Source organism: Prionailurus bengalensis, chromosome B2, assembly GCF_016509475.1.
Source record: "Prionailurus bengalensis isolate Pbe53 chromosome B2, Fcat_Pben_1.1_paternal_pri, whole genome shotgun sequence".
Lineage (NCBI taxonomy): Eukaryota > Metazoa > Chordata > Mammalia > Carnivora > Felidae > Prionailurus > Prionailurus bengalensis.
In genome coordinates, this window is record NC_057349.1 from 28382177 (window position 1) to 28401821 (window position 19645).

At 38.0% G+C, this 19645-nt stretch overlaps 1 protein-coding gene across 2 annotated transcripts in view; it reads left to right on the plus strand.

Moving 5' to 3' along the window:
- Positions 1-19645, plus strand: part of EXOC2 (exocyst complex component 2) — a 277442-nt gene that overhangs the window by 81876 nt on the left and 175921 nt on the right. For both annotated transcript variants that reach the window (XM_043590966.1, XM_043590967.1), the window contains one exon: positions 9059-9139. In XM_043590966.1, coding sequence (XP_043446901.1) covers positions 9059-9139 — 81 coding nt within the window. The remainder of the gene's footprint in view (positions 1-9058; positions 9140-19645) is intronic.

Here is a 19645-nt window from a genome sequence, read left to right on the forward strand (position 1 = left end):
CCATGGGTTTCTGTTGAGTTTCTCAGGATCCACATAAGAGTGAAACCATATGGTATCTGTCTTTCTCTGTATGGCTTATTTCACTTAGCATCACACTCTCCAGTTCCATCCATGTTGCTACAAAAGGCCATATTTCATTCTTTCTCATTGCCACGTAGTACTCCATTGTGTATATAAAGCACAATTTCTTTATCCATTCATCAGTTGATGGACATTTAGGCTCTTTCCATAATTTGGCTATTGTTGAGAGTGCTGCTATGAACATTGGGGTACAAGTGGCCCTATGCATCAGTACTCCTGTATCCCTTGGATAAATTCCTAGCAGTGCTATTGCTGGGTCATAGGGTAGGTCTATTTTTAATTTTTTGAGGAACTTCCACACTGCTTTCCAGAGCGGCTGCACCAATTTGCATTCCCACCAACAGTGCAAGAGGGTTCCCGTTTCTCCACATCCTCTCCAGCATCTATAATCTCCTGATTTGTTCATTTTGGCCACTCTGACTGGCGTGAGGTGATACCTGAGTGTGGTTTTGATTTGTATTTCCCTGATAAGGAGCGACGCTGAACATCTTTTCATGTGCCTGTTGGCCATCCGGATGTCTTCTTTAGAGAAGTGTCTATTCATGTTTTCTGCCCGTTTCTTCACTGGGTTATTTGTTTTTCGGGTGTGGAGTTTGGTGAGCTCTTTATAGATTTTGGATACTAGCCCTTTGTCCGATATGTCATTTGCGAATATCTTTTCCCATTCCGTTGGTTGCCTTTTAGTTTTGTTGGTTGTTTCCTTTGCTGTGCAGAAGCTTTTTATCTTCATGAGGTCCCAGTAATTCACTTTTGCTTTTAATTCCCTTGCCTTTGGGGATGTGTCGAGTAAGAGATTGCTATGGCTGAGGTCAGAGAGGTCTTTTCCTGCTTTCTCCTCTAAGGTTTTGATGGTTTCCTGTCTCACATTCAGGTCCTTTATCCATTTTGAGTTTATTTTTGTGAATGGTGTGAGAAAATGGTCTAGTTTCAACCTTCTGCATGTTGCTGTCCAGTTCTCCCAGCACCATTTGTTAAAGAGACTGTCTTTTTTCCATTGGATGTTCTTTCCTGCTTTGTCAAAGATGAGTTGGCCATACGTTTGTGGGTCTAGTTCTGGGGTTTCTGTTCTATTCCATTGGTCTATGTGTCTGTTTTTGTGCCAATACCATGCTGTCTTGATGATGACAGCTTTGTAGTAGAGGCTAAAGTCTGGGATTGTGATGCCTCCTGCTTTGGTCTTCTTCTTCAAAATTCCTTTGGCTATTCGGGGCCTTTTGTGGTTCCATATGAATTGTAGGATTGCTTGTTCTAGTTTCAAGAAGAATGCTGGTGCAATTTTGATTGGGATTGCATTGAATGTGTAGATAGCTTTGGGTAGTATTGACATTATGACAATATTTATTTTTCCAATCCATGAGCAGGGAATGTCTTTCCATTTCTTTAAATCTTCTTCAATTTCCTTCATAAGCTTTCTATAGTTTTCAGCATACAGATCCTTTACATCTTTGGTTAGATTTATTCCTAGGTATTTTATGCTTCTTGGTGCCATTGTGAATGGGATCAGTTTCTTTCTTTGTCTTTCTGTTGCTTCATTGTTGGTGTATAAGAATGCAACTGATTTCTGTACATTGATTTTGTATCCTGCAACTTTGCTGAATTCCTGCATCAGTTCTAGCAGACTTTTGGTGGAGTCTATCGGATTTTCCATGTATAATATCATGTCATCTGCAAAAAGCGAAAGCTTGACTTCATCTTTGCCAATTTTGATGCCTTTGATTTCCTTTTGTTGTCTGATTGCTGATGCTAGAACTTCCAGCACTATGTTAAACAGCAGCGGTGAGAGTGGGCATCCCTGTCGTGTTCCTGATCTCAGGGAAAAAGCTCTCAGTTTTTCCCCGTTGAGGATGATGTTAGCTGTGGGCTTTTCATAAATGGCTTTTATGATCTTTAAGTATGTTCCTTCTATCCCGACTTTCTCAAGTGTTTTTATTAAGAAAGGGTGCTGGATTTTGTCAAAGGCCTTTTCTGCATCGATTGACAGGATCATATGGTTTTTCTCTTGTTTTTTGTTAATGTGATGTATCACGTTGATTGATTTGCGAATGTTGAACCAGCTCTGCATCCCAGGAATGAATCCCACTTGATCATGGTGAATAATTCTTTCTATATGCCATTGAATTCGATTTGCTAGTGTCTTATTGAGAATTTTTGCATCCATATTCATCAGGGATATTGGCCTGTAGTTCTCTTTTTTTACTGGGTCTCTGTCTGGTTTAGGAATCAAAGTAATACTGGCTTCATAGAATGAGTCTGGAAGTTTTCCTTCCCTTTCTATTTCTTGGAATAGCTTGAGAAGGATAGGTATTATCTCTGCTTTAAACATCTGGTAGAACTCCCCTGGGAAGCCATCTGGTCCTGGACTCTTATTTGTTGGGAGATTTTTGATAACCGATTCAATTTCTTCGCTGGTTATGGGTCTGTTCAAGCTTTCTATTTCCTCCTGATTGAGTTTTGGAAGAGTGTGGGTGTTCAGGAATTTGTCCATTTCTTCCAGGTTGTCCAATTTGTTGGCATATAAGTTTTCATAGTATTCCCTGATAATTGTTTGTATCTCTGAGGGATTGGTTGTAATAATTCCATTTTCATTCATGATTTTATCTGTTTGGGTCATCTCCCTTTTCTTTTTGAGAAGCCTGGCTAGAAGTTTGTCAATTTTGTTTATTTTTTCAAAAAACCAACTCTTGGTTTCGTTGATCTGCTCTACAGTTTTTTTAGATTCTATATTGTTTATTTCTGCTCTGATCTTTCTTATTTCTCTTCTGCTGGGTTTAGGCTGCCTTTGCTGTTCTGCTTCTAGTTCCTTTAGGTGTGCTGTTAGATTTTGTATTTGGGATTTTTCTTGTTTCTTGAGATAGGCCTGGATTGCAATGTATTTTCCTCTCAGGACTGCCTTCGCTGCGTCCCAAAGTGTTTGGATTGTTGTATTTTCATTTTCATTTGTTTCCATATATTTTTTAATTTCTTCTCTAATTGTCTGGTTGACCCACTCATTCGTTAGTAGGGTGTTCTTTAACCTCCATGCTTTTGGGGGTTTTCCAGACTTTTTTCTGTGGTTGATTTCAAGCTTCATGGCATTGTGGTCTGAAAGTAAGCATGGTATAATTTCAATTCTTGTAAACTTATGAAGGGCTGTTTTGTGACCCAGTATATGATCTATCTTGGAGAATGTTCCATGTGCACTCGAGAAGAAAGTCTATTCTGTTGCTTTGGGATGCAGAGTTCTAAATATATCTGTCAAGTCCATCTGATCCAATGTCTTATTCAGGGCCCTTGTTTCTTTATTGACCGTGTGTCTAGATGATCTATCCATTTCTGTAAGTGGGGTGTTAAAGTCCCCTGCAATTGCCACATTCTTATCAATAAGGTTGCTTATGTTTATGAGTAATTGTTTTATATATTTGGGGGCTCCGGTATTCGGCGCATAGACATTGATAATTGTTAGCTCTTCCTGATGGATAGACCCTGTAACTATTATATAATGTCCTTCTTCATCTCTTGTTACAGCCTTTAATTTAAAGTCTAGTTTGTCTGATATAAGTATGGCTACTCCAGCTTTCTTTTGGCTTCCAGTCGCATGATAAATTGTTCTCCATCCCCTCACTCTCAATCTAAAGGTGTCCTCAGGTCTAAAATGAGTCTCTTGTAGACAGCAAATAGATGGGTCTTGTTTTTTTTATCCATTCTGATACCCTATGTCTTTTGGTTGGCGCATTTAATACATTTACATTCAGTGTTATTATAGAAAGATACGGGTTTAGAGTCATTGTGATGTCTGTATGTTTTATGCTTGTAGTGATGCCTCTGGTACTTTGTCTCACAGGGTCCCCCTTAGGATCTCTTGTAGGGCTGGTTTAGTGGTGACAAATTCCTTCAGTTTTTGTTTGTTTGGGAAGACCGTTGTCTCTCCTTCTATTCTAAATGACAGACTTGCTGGATAAAGGATTCTCGGCTGCATATTTTTTCTGTCTAGCACCCTGAAAATCCCGTGCCAATTCTTTCTGGCCTGCCAAGTTTCAAAAGAGAGATCAGTCATGAGTCTTATAGGTCTCCCTTTATATGTGAGGGCACGTTTACCCCTTGCTGCCTTCAGAATTTTCTCTTTATCCTTGTATTTTGCCAGTTTCACTATGATATGTCGTGCAGAAGATCGATTCAAGTTACGTCTGAAGGGAGTTCTCTGTGCCTCTTGGATTTCAATGCCTTTTTCCTCCCCCAGTTCAGGGAAGTTCTCAGCTATTATTTCTTCGAGTACCCCTTCAGCACCTTTCCCTCTCTCTTCTTCCTCTGGGATACCAATTATGCGTATATTATTTCTTTTTAGTGTATCACTTAGTTCTCTAATTTTCCCCTCATACTCTGGATTTTTTTATCTCTCTTTTTCTCAGCTTCCTCTTTTTCCATAACTTTATCTTCTAGTTCACCTATTCTCTCCTCTGCTTCTTCAATCCGAGCTGTGGTGGTTTCCATTTTGTTTTGCATTTCATTTAAAGCGTTTTTCAGCTCCTCGTGACTGTTCCTTAGGCCCTCGATCTCTGTAGCAAGAGATTCTCTGCTGTCCTCTATACTGTTTTCAAGCCCAGCGATTAATTTTATGACTATTATTCTAAATTCACTTTCTGTTATATTATTTAAATCCTTTTTGATCAGCTCATTAGCTGTTGTTATTTCCTGGAGATTCTTCTGAGGGGAATTCTTCCGCTTGGTCATTTTGGATAGTCCCTGGCGTGGTGAGGACCTGCAGGGCACTTCCCCTGTGCTGTGGTGCATAACTGGAGTTGGTGGGCGGGGCCGCAGTCAGACCTGATGTCTGCCCCCAGCCCACCGCTGGGGCCGCAGTCAGACTGGTGTGTGCCTTCTCTTCCACTCTCCTAGGGGCGGGATTCACTGTGGGGTGGCGTGGCCCGTCTGGGCTACTTGCAGCCTGCCAGGCTTGTTATGCTGGGGATCTGGCGTATTAGTTGGGGTGGGTAGGCAAGGTGCACAGGGGCAGGAGGGGCAGGCTTAGCTTGCTTCTCCTTAGGTGATCCACTTCAGGAGGGGCCCTGTGGCAGCGGGAGGGAGTCCGATCTGCTGCCGGAAGTTTGGCTCCGCAGAAGCACAGAGTTGGGTGTTTGCGTGGCGAGCAAGTTCCCTGGCAGGAACTGGTTCCCTTTGGGATTTTGGCTGGGGGATGGGCAGGGGAGATGGCGCTGGCGAGCGCCTTTGTTCCCCACCAAATTGAGCTCTGTCGTCCGGGGACTCAGCAGCTCTCCCTCCCTTTGTCCTCCAGCCTTCCCGCTTTCCTAGCAGAGCTGCTAACTTATGTCCTCCCAGACGCTAAGTCGCGCTTGCTGTCGGAACACAGTCCGCCTGGCCCCTCCGCTTTTGCCAGCCAGACTCGGGGGCTCTGCTTGGCCGGTGAGCCGCCCCTCCGCCCCGGCTCCCTCCCATCAGTCCGTGGAGCGCGCACCGCCTCGCCGCCCTTCCTACCCTCTTCCGTGGGCCTCTCGTCTGCGCTTGGCTCCGGCGACTCCGTTCTGCTAATCCTCTGGCGTTTTTCTGGGTTATTTAGGCAGGCGTAGGTGGAATCTAAGTGATCAGCAGGACGCACAGTGAGCCCAGCGTCCTCCTACGCCGCCATCTTGCCAAAGTCCTCAGCGGCTGTGTTTTTCAAGGTTTGTGTGAGAGGGAAAAAAAAAAAAAAAGAGGGAAGCAGTTGTAGAATATGTGATAGAGGCCCTATGTGGCCCATGAAGCCTAAAATATTTACTGTGTGGTTCTTTATAGAAATAGTTGGTGGGGCACCTGGGTGACTTAGTCAGTTAAGCATCTGACTTGGGCTCAGGTCATGATCTTGTGGTTCATGAGTTTGAATCCTGTGTTGGGCTCTGTGCTGACAGCTCAGAGCCTGGATCCTGCTTCGCATTCTGTGTCTCCCTCTCTCTCTGCCCCTCCCCTGCTCGTGCTCTGTCTCTCCCAAAAATAAACAAACATTAAAAAAAAAAAAAAGAAAGAAAAATAGTTTGCTAGTCTTTGACCTAGTTTGAATATTCCTGTCTCATATAGGCTAGTAGTAATATATAGTGGTTAGAGTGTGTAGATCACAGTGTACCTGACATTAAATCTTACAGACATTGCCTATACACAGGTATCATTTCTGGTGCCTCATTTAATAATGGCATTATATAAATGTATGGACAAATGCTATGAATTTTTTTATTGAAATCTGCAAATTTGATGTCCACATTTGAGAGTTAAATAAAACAAATTTCAGTGAATCAATAGGCAGTCTTTTTATAACTCTGAATTTTCTTTGAATAGAACTTTTATATACATACTTTTTTGTTTCCCAAATACAATTTTATGGTGTGCAACTGTTTCACATATTTAAGTTTTAATAGATTAGAAACAATAACAAACCTGTGATCATGTACCAAGTTGCTTATTGAGTTATACTATTTAAAAATGTTTTTAGAGAAAATAAAAGGTCAAGTGAACCAGACATTGGGTTATTTGGTTTAATTTTCTGGAAAATAGGATTGCCTTTATCAGATCCAGTGTCTCCTGGTCCTCATGCTTGGCTGACAGCTTGACAGTGACTCTGCTGTGCTGGAGATGGGTGGCAGGAAGCTGCTTTGTCAGCATAAAAAGGTTGTAAACTGAGCTGAGGGGAGCCAGACTTACCTCATTTTGACCTGCTGATCAGTGATGGTTTTTGTCAGCAACAGAAATGTGGCTGCATGGTTTTTAATGGTTTTGACGTAGAAAGCAACATTTGAAGCAAGGCTACTGTAAAATGCAATATCTTATTGCCATGGAAGAGCCATTTGCAATGCCCCCTTAATAAAATGCAATGTATGCCATATATTCTTTTGCAGCAAGATTGTCAGAAAATTACACCAGCATTTAAATAAATAGTGTGAGTAGTCTTTTTAGTTTCTATTTTTTATATTTGGGCATTTTTATCTCTTTAAAGATAGGGAAGTTCTTTTCCATTTAACAAGTTCAAGTTAAGTTTAGGTTTTAATATGTGGAAACATTTTATGTTGCTATTACTGCATAATCCAATTTTGGAGCATTAAATAACTTTCTTTTCACTCCTGAATCAACCAAGACAATTAAGAATATACTGGCTGACTTTGTTTTCAAAATGTATTTCTTTTTCTCTCTCTGAATGTGTTTCTCTAACAGAAGCGTTCTGTTTATAAATTTCAAACACAATTTGAAATTGCTTTAAAAAAGGTATTAAAAATGGGCAGGGGCTCCTGGGCGGCTCAGTTGGTTGAGCATCCTACTCTTAATTTCAGCTCAGGTTATGATCCTAGGGTTGTAGGATCAAGCCTTGCATTGGGCCTCTGTGTTGAGCATGGAGTCTGCTTAAGATTTTCTCTCTGTTTCTGCCCCGCTCATGCTCGTGTTTGTGCTTTCTCTTTCTCTAAAAAAAAAAAAAAAAAAAAAAAAAAAAAAAAGGCAGGATCAAAATTAGGAAGTAATTAAAGAAGGAGAGAAATAGATGTTATTATGCATTGAGAATATTTTTATACTGCATTTGAACACTGAATTTGCCCAGAATTTTCTAATCAATGAGTCAAGGGAAACAAATCAAATTGTGATTGATTAAAACAAAACACTTCATTTTTTCTTTCTTAAGCAGACCCCCCACTCCCTCAAATCTACCATGCTTGACTGATGGGTTGAGGCAGAACCTGTTAATTCCTTTTAAGAAGAGTTTGACATGCTATTTGAATGTTGGAGAATAAGGACTGTAAGAGTGATGTAATTTCATTGTACTGGCTGTGAAGCCCTTGGAGTTACACATGTTACATTTGAGTTTTTGCCAAGGAAGTTATGTGAAACAATAAAATCCTGGGTGTTTTAGCAGCTATTATTTGGAAGAGAGATATCTTTTATTTGCATCTGAATGCAGTTCCCAACTAACATAGTAAGTCTATCCTTTTCATTCTATAAATGTGAAAACAGGCTTATACAGGTTAAATCGCTTGCCTGTGCATATAATCAGTATGGGGTGAAGTTTTGTTCTGAGACTAGACAGCTTGAGTTCAAATTTTGGGTTTGGCTTTGTGAAGTTGGTCAACTTACTTAGTATCACTGAGCCATGTAATTTCTCATCTATGAAATAAAAATATTAGAACATGCCTCATTGACTTCCTGCCAGATGAACAATATTCATTAGAAATTTATGATTGTGCTTAACTTATGGTCATGGCTTAATTAATGTTTGCCTTTCTAATTTTACTATTTTTATTATGTCACAGTTTTGATTTGAAATTGTATTTGGTTATTTCATTTTGTAAATTTTCTTAATACTTTACCTAGATAAGCTTGATTTGCTCTGTTTAAAACCTACCCTCTAGTAGGTAAAGCAGTTTTTAAATATAAAGTTATTTTTCATAATGTGTATCAGAACCATGCAGACATATATCAATAGCAAAAAACACCAATGTCATTTGTATATCCACAAATTGATATATTGTTAGATATTACTAGATAGTTCTTGAGAACTTCCAAGGAAGTAATAACAGAATGAATAGAACATGAATAATATGTGTTTTGCCATTTTATGTCCAAGGCTGAAATGAAATATTTTGAGGTTGGTAGACTTCAAATACTAGTATTTCTGTTTTGCAGATGGTAAAACTGAGAAATAAAAATGACTTTCCTGTGGCCAAATATCAAAGATATTAGTTACTTACATCTCATTTTTCTTTTTTAATTTAACTGTGTTTACCACTTAGCCTGGATTATCAGATGATTTGAGTATATGTATTATGTACTATTTTAATAGTGTTAATCTGTGAATAACTTAGACTGGTGTCTGCTGGTTACTTTGCAGAGTTTTTTCATGTTTGTGCTTCTTTCCAGCAGTGAAAATAATATGACCTTTTTTTGTTTTTAAAGTTGTTTAAAAATGTCATTTTGATGTAATGTGTTCCCACCCACTAAAATAGCCCACACTTTAACTAGATGTTTTTTCTAGCTATCCATCAAAAGCTAGAAGCGGATGGAACGGAAAAAGTAGAAGGATCCATGACGCAAAAACTGGAGAATGTTCTGAACAGTAAGTTTTGTCCTGCTACCCAAAACTATTTATGGACTTTATAACAAGCTTTAATATAGTTCTTTGACCTGGTTTCACAGAACAAGACAGTGAGTTGCATTTTAATATTTATTTCTGAATAGTAATGAATTAATAAATATAAAGGGGAATAAAAACATTGAAAATGAATGTTCTGTTTCTGTTTGCATTTTGTTTATAAGAAATCATAATTTGAAAATAAGCCAGTATGCTTCTTAAGAAGTGAAACTTGCTACCATAAAAGAGACCAATATATAAATAGCATTATCAAATATAAAATAGTGCTAAAGCAGTAGCCAGGATTGTCATTGACCAGAAATCTGAAAAACATCTTCATGTATCTGACAGTGTTAATATAAATAATATTAGCTACTAGAATGACATATGCTTACATGTCATTTATTTATCTATGGCATGCCTTTTTCCAAAGTGAGTTTAAGGCAGCTTCATATTTAAGAGTGTTTCTAACTCTGACGCATTTTGTTAAAATTGTATGCCAAGAGAAACTGATAATGTACAGAGTTTGGGGTCCCATCCATTTCCTCTTATATTTCTTTTTTTTCCCCCCTGACATCCTAGTTCCCAGCTATTTACCCTAATGATCTGGAAAAAGAATAATCAGATGAATTGATCCCTATTGTAATATTAGCAGCTTAAAAGTAAATTACCCACTTTCACTCATATAATAAACATTTGACAAAGAGCAATAATGTCCAGGAGAATCTCCTTGTTTTTAAATGTAAGTATAGCAAATGATTTCCTCATGAAATAGGACTAATAATAACTAAAACATCTAAGAACCTTCACATCATATCTATAATGATTCTGTGAATGCAAGATTGTGATACTGAGTTAGTTTTGTACTTCTAGCTCAGTTTACTCCTATGAGTGTAACTTTCTGAACTTTTCTGTAAGTATCTATTTTAAAACCCCAGGGATCCCTGATAAAGTAGTTTCTGGAATGAAGCTTTAATTTGATATAGGCTTTCCTTGGTAGTAGAATTTGAGTACTTTGATTTTATCCTAAATTTGTGAGTTTAACAGCACTTTAAATATTTTTCCTTCTGGTGCTTTTGGGGGAGGGTTGTGGTTGTTGTTGTTATTATTTTGCCTTGAGATTTTGCCTTGTTTTTGTCTGAGAACCATCACCAGCTTGGTTGAAATTAATATATTCTGACTTCAAACCAAATAAACATTTATTAAAGCTATTTCTATATGAGCATAGTCAGATATTTTATGGTCTTGGAAAGATAGTTCTGCTCATGGATGCTATTTTCACTGGGAAAATTGTCATCAAACCATGATACCTCTAAAAAAATTATTATTTCAGTAACTTTAATGTGACTTGTTGGACTTCAAGCTGTATTACAAAGCTTTAATCATCAAGACAGTATGGTACTGGCACAAGAACAGACACTCAGATCAATGGAACAGAATAGAGAACCCAGAAATGGACCCATAAGCACATGACCAACTAATCTTTGACAAAGCAGGAAAGAATATCCAATGGAATAAAGACAGTCTCTTCAGCAAGTGGTGCTGGGAAAACTGGACAGCGACATGCAGAAGAATGAACTTGGACCACTTTCTTACACCATACACAAAATAAAATCAAACTGGATGAAAGACCTAAATGTAAGACAGGAAGCCATTAAAATCCTCAAGGAGACAGCAGGCAAAACCTCTTTGACCTTGGCCGCAGCAACTTCTTACTGAACACGTCTCCAGAGGCAAGGGAAGCAAAAGCCAAAATGAACTATTGGGACCTCATCAAAATAAAAAGCTTCTGCACAGCAAAGGAAACAATCGGCAAAACTAAAAGGCTACTGACAGAATGGGAGAAGATATTTGCAAATGACATATCGATAAAGGGTTAGTATCCAAAATCTATAAAGAACTTATCCAACTCAACACCCAAAAAACAAATAATCCAGTGAAGAAATGGGCAAAAGACATGAATTGAGACTTCTCCAAAGAAGACATCCAGATCGCCAACCGACACATGAAAAAATGCTCAACATCACTCATCATCAGGGTAATACAAATCAAAACCACAATGAGATACACCTCACAACTGTCAGAATGGCTAACAGTAACAACTCAGGCAACAACAGATGTTGCCGAGGCTGTGGAGAAAGAGGATCTCTTTTGCACTGCTGGTGGGAATGCAGGCTGGTACAGCCACTCTGGAAAACAGTATGGAGGTTCCTCAAAAAAATAAAAATAGAACTACCCTACGACCCAGCAATTGCACTACTAGGCATTTATCCAAGGGATACAGATGTGCTGTTTCAAAGGGACACATGCACCCCTATGTTTATAGCAGCACTATCAACAATAGCCAAAGTATGGAAAGAGCCCAAATGTCCATCGATGGATGAAGGGATACAGAAGATGTGGTGTATATATATACAATGGAGTATTACTCGGCAATCAAAAAGAGTGAAATCTTGCCATTTGCAACTACATGGATGGAACTGGAGGGTATTATGCTATGCGAAATTAGTCAGTCAGAGAAAGACAAATATATGACTCCACTCATATGAGGACGTTAAGAGACAAAACAGATGAACATAAGAGAAGGGAAACAAAAATAATATAAAAACGGAGGGGAACAAAACGTAAGAGTCTCTTAAATATGGAGAACAAACAGAGGGTTACTGGAGGAGTTGTGGGAGAGGGGATAGGCTAAATGGGTAAGGGGCATTAAGGAGTCTACTCCTGAAATCATTGTTGCACTATATGCCAACTAATTTGGATGTAAATTAAAAGAAAACAAAAACATCTAAAGATATAAAAGATATTTTGGGAGCAAGTAAAAGGTAGAGATTATATATTAAATATTACTGAATCAATGTTAATTAATTTATTGGGTGTGATAAAAAAAAGAATAGCACCTGTCTTACAGGAACATAAGCAAGTTTAAGAATTAATGCATATTTTTAGAATAATTAAGAAGAATTTAGAAGTCTTCCAAAGTTTTTAGAATAGCAAGCACCTTACATAGAGCAAGCACTCCATATTGTTTGTCTAGTATGTTTTTATACCACCCACAAAAGATTCCCAAAACTCTTTAGATTATGAGGGATCCATAGATGCTAAAATCTTTTTTCTTCCTCAGTGGCATCTTCATTCATGGAGTGGGATGCCACTTCCTAGCTTTTGTCAAAGGCAGGTAAACTGAGGTCTAAGAGTTGATTGTCCACCTCCACTGTCCTTCTTGTCAAAGTCTGACTAGCTGTCTTCCCAGACTCAGTCTAGTTCCCATGTCCCAAGTTCCCTAAAGCTAACATGCTCCTGATTATTGCCCTCCTTAGCTCTTCTGTCAGGGTTCCCTCAAAGGGAAATCCTTAAGATTCCTCTTAGGGACTAAGTCCCATAAGATGATGCTGGGATGTCACAAGAAATGCTCTCATAGAATCCCCTTAAAACAGCCAAGGCTGATTAAATTATCTTTGGAACTTCTTTGATATGAGTATTCATTAAAAGAAATAATTGTACATTTAGTGTAAGTATATATAATCTTTTTAAAAAATATAATATTATTGAGTATATTACCCATACCATTTACTATATCCCCATGACTTATTTTTAAAGTAGAAATTTGTAGGGTGCCTGGGTGGCTCAGTTGGTTGAGCATCCAACTTCGGCTCGGGTCATGCTCTTGCAGCTTATGAGTTCCAGTTCCACATTGGGTTTGCTGCTGTCAGCGCAGAGTCTGCTTAGGACCCTCTGTCCCCTTCTGTCTGCCCCTCCTCTGCTCATGTGCTGTCTCTCAAAAATGAATAAACAGTTAAAAAAAAAAAAACCTAGAAGTTTGGACTTCTTGATCCCCTTCACCCATTTTGCCCCTCTGGCTACCATCAATCCATTTTCTTTATTGATTACTCTGGGTTTTGTTTTGTTCTGTTTTGGTTTTTAGATTCCACATATAAGTGAAATTATACAGTATTTGTCTTTCTCTGTATGACTTATTTCACTTAGCATAATACTCTCAAGGTCCATCTATACTGTTGCAAATGGCCATATTTCATGCTTTTTTATAGCTGAGTAGCATTCCAGTGTGTGTGTGTGTGTGTGTGTGTGTCACATTTATGTAAAGATTAGTCTTAAGCTAACCAACATCTTGAGGTATATATGATTTTGGAGTCACTAACATAGAGATAATAGTTGAATTTAATGGGAGTGAATGATTTCTCCCAAATCTTATGTGTAAAATTAAGAGAAGAAAGACAGAAACTTAAAACACTAAGGAGTATCCAGCCAAGTTTGTAAAAAGGAACTGACTTACTCAGAGGTAAGCTGGTACACATTTAACTATTGGCATTCCAGAAAAGAAAAAAAAAAAAAAGGAAAAAGAAAAATAACCTTAATATTAGCCTTTCCAATGTGTAAATATTCCCATCATGATTGATTTCAAGCTGTCAATTTGGGATTACTGAATGGAAGTTGAGGACATGGGTACAACCGGGTCCTGGGGGTGGTATGGAGCTCTTTTCTTATCCCCCAGATTCCAGTTCTCTGTACTTTCAGTGGTACTATAGAATTCCAGTACCAAGTATGGCTGTCTAAATAAGCATAAGCTATTGGTAATGGTGCTGTTCATGTAATATCATGTTACAGATGGCAGTGTGTCTGATCATTTTCTGTAATCTGTTAATAGAAACTGAGACACATAGGGTAGGTTGTTAGGTCTTTTTATGGTCCTGGTTTTACTATGAATTTAAGTGTACATATTAAAGTAACTTTAAATTATGAGGTACTTTAATGTTTCCCTTTCTAATCTCATTCAACTTGCTTATTCCTGGAATAAATTGTGTTGTGGTATGTGTGTGTGTTGGAGGAACACTCCTTCCAGCCACCTTCACCCCAACTTACATCAAGCAGAGAATGTAGGTTAAAATCACTTCTATGATCTGTAGTCTCAAGAGTCAGTGCCATGAAAAGGACCAAATAAGAGAAATTATTCTCTTCAAAAGAAGAGAAAGTATAATGTTTAAATAAACATACTTGAAATTATGAGACAGTCTTAGAATTATATGTCAAGTTTTTATAGATGACAGTTCCTGGCACAGTTAATTTTTTTTTTTCATTAAGGTTATAAGATCAATAGGGATATAGTTTCGTTAGTGTACAGTGCCACAGTGACTTTTCTTGCTATCTTTTCTTTTCAACTTTATTGAGATATAATTGACAGATAGCATTGTGTAAATAAATATAAGGTGTTAACTCATGTTGATTTTTTATTTTTATTTTGCTTTTAATTTATATCCAAATTAGTTGGCATATAGTGCAACTATATGCCATTTAGCCCATCCCCCCTCCCACAACTCCTCCAGTAACCCTCTGTTTGTTCTCCATATTTAAGAGTCTCTTACGTTTTGTTCCCCTCCGTTTTTATATTATTTTTGTTTCCCTTCTCTTATGTTCATCTGTTTTGTCTCTTAACGTCCTCATATGAGTGGAGTCATATATTTGTCTTTCTCTGACTGACTAATTTCGCATAGCATAATACCCTCCAGTTCCATCCATGTAGTTGCAAATGGCAAGATTTCACTCTTTTTGATTGCCGAGTAATACTCCATTGTATATATATACACCACATCTTCTGTATCCCTTCATCCATCGATGGACATTTGGGCTCTTTCCATACTTTGGCTATTGTTGATAGTGCTGCTATAAACATAGGGGTGCATGTGTCCCTTTGAAACAGCACATCTGTATCCCTTGGATAAATGCCTAGTAGTGCAATTGCTGGGTCGTAGGGTAGTTCTATTTTTATTTTTTTGAGGAACCTCCATACTGTTTTCCAGAGTGGCTGTACCAGCCTGCATTCCCACCAGCAGTGCAAAAGAGATCCTCTTTCTCCACAGCCTCGGCAACATCTGTTGTTGCCTGAGTTGTTACTGTTAGCCATTCTGACAGTTGTGAGGTGTATCTCATTGTGGTTTTGATTTGTATTACCCTGATGATGAGTGATGTTGAGCATTTTTTCATGTGTCGGTTGGCGATCTGGATGTCTTCTTTGGAGAAGTCTCAATTCATGTCTTTTGCCCATTTCTTCACTGGATTATTTGTTTTTTGGGTGTTGAGTTGGATAAGTTCTTTATAGATTTTGGATACTAACCCTTTATCGATATGTCATTTGCAAATATCTTCTCCCATTCTGTCAGTAGCCTTTTAGTTTTGCCGATTGTTTCCTTTGCTGTGCAGAAGCTTTTTATTTTGATGAGGTCCCAATAGTTCATTTTGGCTTTTGCTTCCCTTGCCTCTGGAGACGTGTTCAGTAAGAAGTTGCTGCGGCCAAGGTCAAAGAGGTTTTGCCTGCTGTCTCCTTGAGGATTTTAATGGCTTCCTGTCTTACATTTAGGTCTTTCATCCAGTTTGATTTTATTTTGTGTATGGTGTAAGAAAGTGGTCCAAGTTCATTCTTCTGCATGTCGCTGTCCAGTTTTCCCAGCACCACTTGCTGAAGAGACTGTCTTTATTCCATTGGATATTCTTTCCTGCTTTGTCAAAGATTAGTTGGTCATGTGCTTATGGGTCCATTTCTGGGTTCTCTATTCTGTTCCATTGATCTGAGTGTCTGTTCTTGTGCCAGTACCATACTGTCTTGGTGATTACAGCTTTGTAGTATAGCTTGAGGTCTGGGATTATGATACCCCCTGCTTTGGTTTTCTTTTTCAAGATTACTTTGGCTATTCGGGGTCTTTACTGGTTCCATACAAATTTTAGGATTGTTTGTTGTAGCTCTGTGAAGAATGCTGGTGTTATTTTGAAAGGGATTGAATTGAATATGTAGATTGCTTTGGGTAGTATTGACATTTTAACAATATTTGTTCTTCCTATCCAGGAGCATGGAATCTTTTTCTGTTTTTGTTTTGTGTCTTCTCCAGTTTCCTTCATAAGTTTTCTATAGTTTTCAGTGTATAGATTTTTCACCTCTTTTTTTTTTTCAGATTTATTCCTGAGTATTTTATGGGTTTTGGTGCAGTTGTAAATGGGATCAATTCCTTGATTTCTGTTTCTGTTGCTTCATTCTTGGTGACTAGGAATGCAGCCGATTTATGTGCATTGATTTTATATTCTGCAACTTTGCTGAATTCATGAATCAATGCTAGCAGATTTTTGGTGGAATCTTTTGTGTTTTCCATAGAGAGTATCATGTCATCTGCGAAGAGTGAATGTTTGACCTCCTCCTGGCCGATTTGGATGCCTTTTATTTCTGTTTTGTCTGATTGCAGAGGCTAAGACTTCCAATACTATGTTGAGTAACAGTGGCACGAGTGGACATCCCTGTCTTGTTCCTGACCTTAGGGGGAAAGCTCTCAGGTTTTCCCCATTGAGGATGATATTAGCTTTGGGTCCTTTATATAGGGCTTATGATCTCGAGGTATGATCCTTCTATCCCTACTTTCTTGAGGGTTTTTATCAAGAAAGGATGCTGTATTTTGTCTGATGCTTTCTCTGCATCTATTGAGAGGATCATATGGTTCTTGTCCTATGTTTTATTGATCTGATGAATCACGTTAATTGTTTTGCGGATATTGAACCAGCCCTACATCTCAGGTATAAATCCCACTTGGTCGTGGGGAATACGTTTTTTAATGTATTGTTGGATTCGGTTGGCTAATATCCTGTTGAGGATTTTTGCATCCATGTTCATCAAGGAAATTGGTTTATAGTTCTCCTTTTTAGTGGGGTCTCTTTCTGGTTTTGGAATCAAGGTACTGCTGGCCTCATAGATAGAGTTTGGAAGTTTTCCTTCCATTTCTATTTTGGAACAGCTTCAAGAGAGTAGGTGTTTAAATGTTTGGTAGAATTCCCCTGGAAAGCCATCTGCTCTTGGACTCTTGTTTTTTTGGGAGATTTTTGATTTTCAGTTTGATTTGTTTACGGGTTGTGGGTCTGTTCAAATTTTCTATTTTTTCCTGTTTCAGTTTGGTAGTATATATGTTTCTAAGAATTTGTCCATTTCCAGATTGCCCATTTTATTGGCATATAATTGCTCATAATAGTCTCTTATTATTATTTTTATTTGTGCTGTGTTGGTTTTGATGTCTACTCTTTCATTCTTTATTTTATTTACTGGGTCCTTTCCTTTTTTTTTTTTCTGATCAAACTGGCTACTGGTTTATCAATTTTGTTAATTCCTTCAGAGAACCCGCTTCTTGTTTCATTGATCTGTTCCACTGTTTTTGTTTTTTTTTTTTTTTTTTGGTTTAAATAGCATTATTTTCTCCTCTAATCTTTTTATTTCCTGTCTTCTGCTGGTTTTGGGTTTTATTTGCTGTTCTTTTTCCAGCTCCTTAAGGCATAAGGTTAGGTTGTGTATCTGAGATCATTTTTCCTTCTTTAGGAAGGCCTGGATTGCTATATACTTTCCTCTTGTGACCACCTTTGCTGCGTCCCAGAGGTTTTGGATTGTGGTGTTATCATTTCATTGGCTTCTGTATACTTTTTAATTTCCTCTTTAGCTTCTTGGTTGGCCCATTCATTCTTTAGTAGGATGTTCTTTAGTCTCCAAGTATTTGTTACCTTTCCAAATTTTTTGTGGTTGATTTCGAGTTTTTTAGTGTTGTGGTCTGAAATTATGCACGGTATGATCTCGATTTTTTGTACTTCCTGAGGTCTGTTGTGTTCCAGTATGTGGTCTATTCTGCAGAATGTTCCACGTGCACTGTAGAAGAATGTGTATTCTGCTGCTTTAGGATGAAATGTGCTGAATATATCTGTTAAGTCCATCTGGTCCAGTGTGTCATTCAAAGCCACTGTTTCCTTGTTGATTTTTTGATAAGATGATCTGTCCATTGCTGGGAGTGGGGTGTTGACGTCTCCTACTATTACGGTATTACTATCAATGAGTTTCTTTATGTTTGTGGTTAATTAATGTATATGTTTGGGTGCAGCACATTGGGGGTATAAATGTTTACAATTGTTAGGTCTTCTTGTTGGATAGACCCCTTAGTTATGATGTAATGCCCTTCTTCATCTCTTGATACAGTCTTTATTTTAAAGTCTAGATTGTCTGATATAAGTATGGCTACTCTGGCTTTCTTTTGTTGACCATTAGCATGATAGATGGTTCTCCATCCCCTTACTTTCAATGTGAAGGTGTCTTTAGGTCTAAAGTGGGTCTCTTGTAAACATCATATAGATGGATCTTGTTTTCTTATCAATTTTGTTACCCTGTGTGTTTTGATTGGAGCATTGAGTCCATTGACTTTTAGAGTGAGTACTAAAAGATATGAATTTATTGCCATTTTGATGCTTGTAGAGTTGGAGTTTCTGGTGGTGTTCTCTGGTCCTTTCTAATCCTTGTTGCTTTTGGTGTTTATTTATTTATTTATTTTTGTATTTGTTTATTAATTTTTTCATCTTTTCTCCCCTAAGAAAGTCCCCCTTAAAATTTCTTGCAGGGCTGGTTTAGTGGTCACAAACTCATTTAATTTTTGTTTGTCTGGGAAACTTTTTGTCTCTCCTTCTGTTTGAATGACAGACTTACTGGATAAAGAATTCTTGGCTGCATATTTTTCTGATTGAGCACAATGAATATATCCTGCCACTCCTTTCTGGCCTGCCAAGTTTCTGTGGATGGGTCTGCTGCAAACCTGATCTGTTTCCCTTATAGTTTAAGGACTTTTTGTCCCTTGCTGCTTTGATGATTCTCTCCTTGCCTCAGTATTTTGTGAATTTGACTATGATATGCCTTGTTGATGATTGGTTTTTGTTGAATGTAATGGGAGTCCTGTGTGCTTCCTGGATTTTGATGTTTGTGTCTCTCCCTAGGTTAGGGATGTTTTTAGCTATGACTTGCTCACATAACCCTTCTACCCCTGTTTCTCTCTCTTCCTTTTCTGGGACCCCTATGATTCTGATGTACTCTCACGATTGCTCTAGTTGTTAAATTGTGCTCTTTTGCCTTAATCTCCCTCTTGTTTTCTGCTTCATTATTCTCCACAAGTTTGTCCTCTATATTGTGATTCTCTGTTCTGCCTCATCCATCCTTGCTGCTGCAGCATCCATTTGAGATTGCAGCTCCGTTATAGCATTTTTTATTTCATCCTGACTAGCTTTTACTTCTTTTATCTTCGCAGAAAGGGATTCTAATCTGTTTTTGACTCCAGCTAATATTCTTATTATTGTGATTCTAAATTCTGGTTCAGACATATTACTTTTATCTGTGTTGGTTAAGTCCCTGGCTGTCATTCCTTCTGCTCTTTCTTTTGGAGTGAATTCCTTCGTTTCATCATTTTGAAGGGAAAAGGAATTAATGAGGTAGAATAAATTAAAATTAAAATAAAATAAAAAATTAAAAACAAACACACACACACACACTCACACAAATCAAATAAATGATGCTAGATCCTAGGTGTGTTTTGGTCTGGGTGTTGAAAGTGGCTTGATAGACTAGAGAAAAGGGGGGAAAAAAAGAAATCGTTTGAGAATTTGAAAAAATGAATACACTGATGTAGACTAAAATGAAAT